The sequence below is a fragment of the Microtus ochrogaster genome, unplaced genomic scaffold (genome assembly GCF_000317375.1).
Source record: "Microtus ochrogaster isolate Prairie Vole_2 unplaced genomic scaffold, MicOch1.0 UNK31, whole genome shotgun sequence".
In the NCBI taxonomy this organism is placed as follows: domain Eukaryota; kingdom Metazoa; phylum Chordata; class Mammalia; order Rodentia; family Cricetidae; genus Microtus; species Microtus ochrogaster.
The window spans coordinates 783,193-792,414 of record NW_004949129.1 but is presented as its reverse complement, the minus strand read 5'-3'; the positions used below and the strand labels follow the sequence as shown (position 1 = coordinate 792,414).

General features: G+C 44.3%; 2 protein-coding genes across 2 annotated transcripts; both read right to left on the bottom strand.

Annotated features, from left to right (window-relative positions):
• Nucleotides 1-2,221: 2,221 nt before the first annotated feature.
• LOC101993110 (keratin-associated protein 2-1-like) lies at nt 2,222-2,608 on the bottom strand. The gene has a single exon (XM_005368232.1). The coding sequence runs from the start codon at nt 2,606-2,608 to the stop codon at nt 2,222-2,224; it is 387 nt and encodes a 128-aa protein (XP_005368289.1).
• A 6,104-nt stretch (nt 2,609-8,712) lies between these two features.
• Nucleotides 8,713-9,222, bottom strand: LOC101992822 (keratin-associated protein 2-1-like). The gene has a single exon (XM_005368231.2). The coding sequence runs from the start codon at nt 9,220-9,222 to the stop codon at nt 8,713-8,715; it is 510 nt and encodes a 169-aa protein (XP_005368288.2).

Below are 9,222 nucleotides of genomic sequence, written 5' to 3'. Positions count from 1 at the left end.
TCCCTCCCTCCCTCCCTCCCTCCCCCCTCTCTCTGTGAACATATGTGTTCAGGTTTTTGTGTATGCACATGAATATGAAAGCCAGAACTCAACCCTGAGTGTCATCCTTAGGAACTGTCCATTTTTCCCCCCGAGACAGAGTCCCTCGTGGGGACCTAGGGTTTGCTGATTAGGCTGTGTCTACCCCAGTACTGGGATTACAGGTCTGTACTACCATGTCTCACCTTACCATGGGTGATGAACTTTGAACTCTTATTCTTATTCTTGTATGGCAAACATTTTTACTGACTGAGCCTTCTCCTTTTTGACTTCACGAAAAAACTCCCATAGACCAACTTCTGCCATGTCATTATGGATCCAAGGCTTTGAACGGCTTAAATAAATTCCTTAGCGCTTACTTACCAATGCCATGGGCTGCTAGGCAAAGCATATGGATTCTCTGCGTAGTCCTTCTGGTGTTGCTCTGATAGACCCAGTGCTCTAGCCAAAATGTATGGATGACCCTTGAGTTCCTTCCCTCCATACCTTTGTCCATACTGTTTCCACCGATGAGTGTTGTAGGAGCTGTGGGCCTCTTCCCACAGCCCGGCTCCTGGCCGCTTGGCTTCTGTAGATTTAGTGCCCCATTGAGAAAGCTGCTCTCCTAATCTGGGCATCAAAACCTCAACTCATATAAGATACTAACATTTTCCAAACTTCCTGATTCTTTCCGAACAATAGTAATGTCTTTGTGGATACTATATGATAATATGTACACTTTTACTTCTCATATTCTATTTAATTGTATCAAGATAGATATGACTCATCTCCCCAGAGACTTTTTAATGAAAGAAAAAAGTTAAGTTATTTAAACTGGAGAGATTGCTCAGTGGTTAGAAGCACTGAGTGCTCTTCCAGAGGACCTGGTTTCAGCTCCCAACACTGGCAGGGCAGCTCATCACCACCTATAACTCCAGTTCCAGGGAATCCCATGCACTCTTCTGACCTCTGAAAGTACCAGGCACACACGTGGTGAACAGGCAAATACACAAGCAAAAACACCCAAACACATGAAATAAAAAAAGCAAAAAATGAGGAAGAGGACATACTTTAGTTTTTCTTTTTCTTTATGATTATTACATGTATTCATGTGTTGCTTGTGTGTGTGTGTGTGTATGTGTGTGTTTTAGAGATGACCACTTGGTATTGGATGAGCAGCAATCTGTCTATGGAGAAGATTTTTTTTTTATGGTTTTTTGAGACAGGGTTTCTCTGTATCTTTGGTGCCTGTCCCGGAACTAGCTCTTGTAGACCAGGCTGGCCTCGAACTCACAGAGATCCGCCTGCCTCTGCCTCCCATATGGAGAAGATTTTGATTCTCTTTAAGTAGCAGTCTTTAACTGCATATGACTTTTCCATCTAGGAGTGTGAACTTGTGAGATTTTGGAGGGGGAAATCTTGACACCTCAAATGAATGTTCCTCACAGTCTGTGCAGTCTGTGACTTGCAGGTGGTAAGCAATAAGAATTTCTTTGAGCCAGGTGGTGGCACCCCAGCATTCAGGAGACAGAGCAGGCAGATCTCTGTGAGTTCGAGACCAGTTTGGTCTACAGAGTCGGTTCCGAGACAGGCTCCAAAGCTACACAGAGAAGCCCTGTCTCAAAAAACAAAAACATGTTCTTTGACATTTAATTAAAAAAAAAAAAAGAGTTTGAAGAAAACAGACTCCTCTCCTGTGGTCGGTTTATCCATGCTCCAGTGGATGGCCCACTACCTATGCAAATAAATGCAGTAAGGATTGGACTCAGTGGGTTAACAAAAAGGAGGCATGAAGTTATTAAAGGGTAATGGTCAGGGGAGGGGAGGATGGTCTGGAAAGAGTTGAAGAGGAGTGTGGGAGATAGACCTGATCAACATAACTTGTAAATGTGTAGTAATTTCTCAAAGAATATATTAAAATAATTTAAAAAGGCACAAGAAAGTAAGAGGAAAGTAATGATTTGTGAGGCCAAAGAGGAGAAATTTATTTAAAAAAAAAAAAACATGTTAAAAGACTTTATACCCAAGAAGGGAAGAAGGACAAAGATTGTTACAAAGAGTCTTAATGGAAGGCTCCAGGCCTCCATTCACTAGCTGGTGGTGTTAGGGCATCCGTGCCTCAGGGCAGGAGGTTAGAGAAAGAAATAGGAGCATGACTATTTTCCACAGGGTGGCTGTTTGCCCCAGGTGTTCAGCTCACTGCTCAGCAGCAGGTGTTGCAGGGGGAGGTCCTGCAGGTGGTGCGGCAGGGGGCAGGCTGGCAGCAGGGGGGCCTGCAGCAGGGAGCCTGCACAGAGATGGGCTGGCAGCAGGTGGAGGCCCAGCAGCAGGGTCTGCAGACCACAGCTGTGCAGGAGGTGGGGCAGCAGGTGATGGGGCGGCAGCAGCCCTGCTGCAGGCTGCAGGGGTCACAGCAGATGGGGCGGCGGCAGGGCTCACAGATGGGCCTGGTGAAGTGGGGCACGCAGGTCACAGGGCGGCATACTGTGGTCTGGCAGGACACTGGGCGGCAGCAGCAGGGGTCGCGGCAGCAGCAGGGCTGGCAGCAGCCTCCACAGCTCTGGGAGGAGAAGGAGCCACAGCAGGTCATGATGGGTGTCTGGGCTGGAGTAGGGTTGAGGAATAGAGAGCAGATGGGTGTTCTCAGGTGTGATGTGTCTTCTGGGTAGGGTCCCTTTATATACCTGGCCAGTGCTGATGACCCCTCTTGTTTATCTTTTGACTGATTAAGTCAAAGCCTATTTGACTAATGGTTGAGTCATGATCTCATTAAATGATTCCTATTACATCTCTAAATATGAACATCTTATACGCAGTGTTCATTGCAAAAACTTGAAAATCACAGCCATGAGATGACAGAGTGTGATTTGACAGAAAATGAATTCTCGGGTTTGTGGAGATGAGTGTGAGGTTGTGGTACACTCACCCGCCGTGTGTTCGTCCATTCCGGAGGCAAGGTCCCATCATCATCTCGGACTTTTAGCATTCCACTGGGCTGAGACATTCCAAGCTCTGTCTTCTAGTTTTGATTATACAATGTTGTTAACTGCAGGCACCCTTTGTGTAATGGAACACCAGATTTTCTTATCCAACCTGTGGACCAGTCTTCCCTGGCTCCTCCCACCATCTCTCAGGCTCATTTCAGGTATCAGCCTTAAGATAAATATGGAGCAAATGACCACGGAAGAACTCAGTTTTTAACATAATTGAGTATAGTGAGGTACGCAGATCTTTGACTGGATTCTACCCCGGAAGCACTTGTCGCTAAATGAAGCAGGCACTAGGCATGTTGTTCTAGGGGATTCATTAGGAATACGTTTACTTATCACTAACTATAAGATACTATAAATCCTTCTGTCAGAGCAGCACCTCATACACAGAAAAATCAAAAGGTAATTTTTAGATGTGTTTGATTTTATTTTCTATGTGTGATTGTTTTGCCTATATGTGCATGTACGTACCATGTACATGCCTCATGCTCTCAGAGGTCAGAAGAGGGCATTGGGTGACCTGGAACTGGAGTTACAGACAGCTGAGTCACCACATGGGTGCTGGGAATTGAACCTGAGTCTTCTGCTCATAGTAAGTGCTCTTAAATATCGAGTTATCTCTGCAGTCTTCCAAAGGTTATTTCTTGTGAATGTTATTATTGTATTGCATTAATATATTGTAAATGTATTAAAAGAAAGCCTCTAAAGTTTCTGGGAATCTTTCTTCTCTTTAGTTCAAGATGTGTTCAACTCTGATGCTTCTGCTCACAGGGAACTATTTTTTATCAATAAATCAGATTTTGTTAGAGGTAGGACCCATAATGTAGCCCAGGCTGGCCTCGAACTCGTGATCTTCTTGCCTCCAGCTGCCCAAGTGCTGGTATTACAGATGTATACCATCATGCCTATCTGGAAATGTGGCTTTTGTATGTATGTGTTAGTGTATGTATGAGTACATCTTCACATGTGTGTATTGTGTGCAGGTGTACATGTGGAAGCCAAATGTCCACGTCAATGGGTCCATGTTTCCTGCTTTGTGCTTCCCCTTACTTTTTGAGACACAATCTCTTACCTGAACCTGAAGCTCACTAATTCAGACAAATTACCTGGCCAGCAAACTCCACGGGTCTACCTGTCTCCATTGCCTCACAAGACTGCGGTTACAGGTACATAGCTTTTATATCGGTGTCGGAGGTCCAAACTCATGTTGACACTTGTGTGGTAAGCACTTACAGAGCCATCTCCTCAGCCCAAGTGCTGTGGGAGATTCCCCCGTGACTATCATCAAGTGAAATGATGGAAGCCTTTTTACTCTAGACTGCAAGGGTGTTATTCAATATTACTGTTGGGGGCACACAGGAAGGGTGCCCCACATTTGCAATACTGTGCCTCTGTTCAAGACACACTGGGCATGCTTCTTGAGAAAGAACCTCCTTACCTTCCCACTTTGCAAACCCTCCTATAACTTCACAGGCAGCATGTAGACTATTTTAGAATGTCTGCCCCCCCCTCCACCCCACCACACACACAAATGTGCCTCGGGCTCCAGGATCTAAAGTCACCTTAGTGATAATTAATACATAATTTTGCAACTTTTAAAGGAACTGTAGTGCTGTTGGTTGCATGCTTGCCTCGAGCTTACCAAACCCAGGACCACATATTCCAGGCATAGCAGTACACAGCTATATCCCAGAGTATGGAGAGTGCAGACAAAAGGATCTGGAGAACAGAGTAATTTTCAGCACACAACAAGTTCAAAGTCAGCATGGGCTATGTGAGACACTACCTCAAAATGAAAAAAAAAAACCCAACCAAACAAAAGAAAGCAATGTGGATTGACTGAGTGTGGCATCACAACCTGGGAGATAGAGAAATGTAGAAACGGCTCATAGATAACAATACTCCATGTGTTTCAGGTTTTTTCTTTTGCTCATAGACATGATGTGTCTTCTTCCTTGTCTTCTCCTCCTCCTCCATCCTCCTTCTTCTCCTCTTTCCTCCTCCTCCTTTTCAAATCAGTAACATAAATAAACAGTTAAATATTTGGTGCATATTGATAATCAGATTTCATGTTGCTGTGGAATCTGGTTGTTAATATTTTTCCTTTTGCAATGGGAATCTCCTCCAAAGACACAAAGTACCAACTTAGCAAGACGAATCTGCCACATATACTCCTCATTAGCTGTCCCATAGGAACTTTTTCTGACTCTTATATAAAGACCCACAAGGATAGAGTCTGAGAATAGCTCAGTAAACTCTTCAGATGCCTGTTTACTGAAGCATACTTATCCTCGCTCCCTAGCCCATCCTCATTATCAGACAGAGGACATATGGTTCCTATCCCTATTATCCATGACACAGAGCTGTGAGGACTCAACTGCTTGCTCTGGTACTGGCATCAGAACAGTTGCTGCTTTCTGAACCCACTTATCCTGTAACACTCAATACTCACATGAGGCTCTGCCACTCACTGGCTTTGTGTCCTTGGGTCATATAATCGACAATCTGGATTGTCATGAGGATTAAATGAGCTCATTCTTGTCCAAGGACTAAGCAGAGCTACACTTAGTATCTTATTTTTGTTAGATGAATGTTGGAGGTTGCTGCTTGTTGATTCCTGACTGCCCGGCTGCTCAACCCCGAAATAATCACACAGAAACTGTATTAATTAAATCATTTCTTGGCCCATTAGCTCTAGCTTCTTATTGGCTAACTCTTATATTAATTTAATGCATTCCTATTAATCTGTTTATTGCCACATGGCTGTGGCTTACTGGTAAAGTTCCCGAGTCTATCTCCAGCGGCTCCATGACTTCTTTCTGACTCTGCCCTTCTTCCTCTCAGCATTCAGCTTAGTTTTTCCTGCCTACCTAACTTCTGCCCTGCTATAGATTCAAAGCAGTTTCTTTATTCATTAATGGTAATCACAGCGTACAGAGGAAAATCCCACACCCAATGAACAAACGTATTTTAGCTGGCTTTGCTGGCTTGCAATCCACGTACTCAGGATGCTGAAGCACGAGTGTTTCTAGTCTGAGGAGAGTCTGAACTGTCAAGTGAGACACTATCTAAAAAAAAGGTATTTTCAAAGATTTATATTATTGGGAAGGGAAATTAATCAATGGGTAAAGTGCTTCATTTTGTCAACATCAGGACCTTGGTTAAATCCCCAGAATTCATGTTTTTAAAAGGAAGGTGTAGTGGTATATGATCATAATCTTGTTCTAGGGAGGAAGAGACAGACAGATCTCCTGGGTTACCTTGCTAGCCAGGCTACCTTAACCAGTGCTGGATTGCACCAAAGAAGTGACACCCCTCCCCCTGCAAAAGAAGTGACATTCAAGGTTGCTTTCTGGCCTGTACATGTGTGGACACACAGATGCCTGTGCACACACATGTTCACGTCCCTCACAAACATGCATACACACACAGGTTACATTACTTGATAAATAATAGACTTTAAAGTTTGAACTTAGAACACAGTTAACATGTTTGATATGGGCCAGTTCTCTGCTCAGCCACCACAGTGTGAACATCAAATACGATGAATACTTCGAGATGGATTTTCTTGATATCATAAAACAACATGAAAGCACCTGTACGGAAGAAGCAGCACTCTTTCCATGTCTTTGTTCAGGGGAATCAGACTACAGGGGACTTAAGTGTTTTCTCTAAAACAGTAACAGTTTCTTAAAAAACAACATTTTAGCTAGCACACAAGGAAACAGGACCCATTGTGGAATTTTCATATATATCATTGTATTTTATTTATTATATGCTTTGCTCTAACTACAATCTTTCCTCTCCCATTCAAATAGTTCCCTCTCTTGATGTCATAACATATAAATTCTATTCTCTATTCTCTTTTATCCCCATAACAGCTTTTAGATACTGTATTTCATAGTAAAAGCACATGCTTACTTAAAGATTATATAATTAAGAAAATCTAAAGAAGAAACTGAATACTATCATCAACTATGAGTAGATTTTGTATAATATCACAACTTTGGCACAAACAGATATAGTTTATTTAAGAAATTTTTTCTCACAAAGAGGCTTCATATATTAAAGCTTACTTTATAATATGAATATGTTATGGACAGTCATGTAGTATTTCATAGTAGGTTTATCATCTTTATTTACTTAAATAATTTGTTACTGCTCTCTCCCAAGGCCCCCCAATAACACACACACACACACACACACACACACACACACACACTTGCTTTTGTCCCTTTGAGCAGCAGTGGAAGAATGACAGGGTCTCAGGGTTTCATATAGCCCAGGCAGACTTCAAACTCTGTAGCCAACATTGACTTCGAACCCCTGAATGTCCTGTTGCCATTTCCATAGCGCAGGGACTGCAGCTGTGTACCACCACCATGCCTGGTCTCTCCCCCCACCACACACACACTGGTCAAGATTTTGATATATAGCCCAGACTATCCTCAAAGTTGTGTGATCTTTTTGCCTTGACATCCCAAGCTCTGGGATCATGAGCCTGAACAACCCTGCCTAGGTGGTTTTGTTAATTCTTTATATTTATGCTGCTTGTGGTATGCAGCTTGACAGTTAATTTATTTGTATATCATTTCCCCTATACACAGTATATGCGCTTTCAAGCACGGTCCCTTGTTTTATTCTGGGTATACCCTTCAGTGTAGTGGACTCAGTGCCTCGTTTAGAGCAGATGTACAATAAAGACATTCCAATTGACAGTGATCGATCTGCTTGAAAAACATCAATAATATGCAATTTCTGAGCACAAAGGTAAGCAGCCTTGGAAGGTTGCTGAAGACTTAATATCCATAAGAGCTGGCACTGACACTAACATTCTAAAGGTCGCATAGAAGCACATTAGAAGGAGATTGCTTACTGAAAGCAACACTCACACTGGCAACAACAAAAAAGAGATGTAGTGACTTAGGCAGAGAGAATAGGCTTCCACCATGCCTAGGATAAGTGTTGACTTCAAGGTTGAAGTTTGGGAATGGTCTGTCCTCTGGGGATGATTTGTTGACATCTGTAATTATAATTACATCTATCCCTATAAATAGCCAACTTATTCCACACCCATCAGCCTTCTTTTGTCTAATGATTCACCAGATGCAGCCTGGGGTTTCTCCCATCTCTGCTTTGCAGACTTTCATGATAACCCAACAGCTGTCCACTCAAGAGACAAGAGGTAAGTCATCAGCCTCGGTATGCAGATGTCGCCTGGACACAGCTTCCTAACAGGCTGGTGAGGGTGGAATTTGGGTTATGTGATGAACAGGTGGGGACTAACCGCCACCATTCTGATCTAACCCAAATGACACTTACAATGTTCCAGGAAAACAACTCAGACTTTAGTCTTTTCTCAGCACAATTTAAGATTATTCTCTATCTTGTATTGCAAACGAGTCTCTGGTAACTGAGACAATAGACAAAGGAAATGACCGCAACACCCATAATTTCTGTGCGGAGACTGTTGAGTTTATTAGAAAACAGACAGAATGACGTAAGTATTACATCACAGTTCAAAGAGGGTGGAGTGCTCCTTATCAGAAGAGGGTCCCAAAAGGCATCTTCCATGAATGGGTTGAATCAACTTCAAGAACATACTTGTCAGGGAAAAGCAATTTAAAAAAAAAATGATGTTCTGAGTGGTGGCAGCATGAACCTGGCCATCTCCTGGGGTCTTTAGTGTTAAGGTTAATTGGGCTCAGCAGCAGGTGTTGCAGGGGGAGGTCCTGCAGGTGGTGCGGCAGGGGGCAGGCTGGCAGCAGGGGGGCCTGCAGCAGGGAGCCTGCACAGAGATGGGCTGGCAGCAGGTGGAGGCCCAGCAGCAGGGTCTGCAGACCACAGCTGTGCAGGAGGTGGGGCAGCAGGTGATGGGGCGGCAGCAGCCCTGCTGCAGGCTGCAGGGGTCACAGCAGATGGGGCGGCGGCAGGGCTCACAGATGGGCCTGGTGAAGTGGGGCACGCAGGTCACAGGGCGGCACACTGTGGTCTGGCAGGACACTGGGCGGCAGCAGCAGGGGTCGCGGCAGCAGCAGGGCTGGCAGCAGCCTCCACAGCTCTGGGAGGAGAAGGAGCCACAGCAGGACATGGTGGGTGTCTGGGCTGGAGTAGGGTTGAGGAGTGGAGAGCAGTTGGGTGTTCTCAGGTGTGATGTGTCTTCTGGGTCGGGTCCCTTTATATACCTGGCCAGTGCTGAGGATCCTAGGGACAT

Excerpts from the sequence above, each read along its gene's own strand:
- LOC101993110 (XM_005368232.1), bottom strand. The coding sequence starts at position 2,608 with ATGACCTGCTGTGGCTCCTTCTCCTCCCAGAGCTGTGGAGGCTGCTGC.
- LOC101992822 (XM_005368231.2), bottom strand. The coding sequence starts at position 9,222 with ATGTCCCTAGGATCCTCAGCACTGGCCAGGTATATAAAGGGACCCGAC.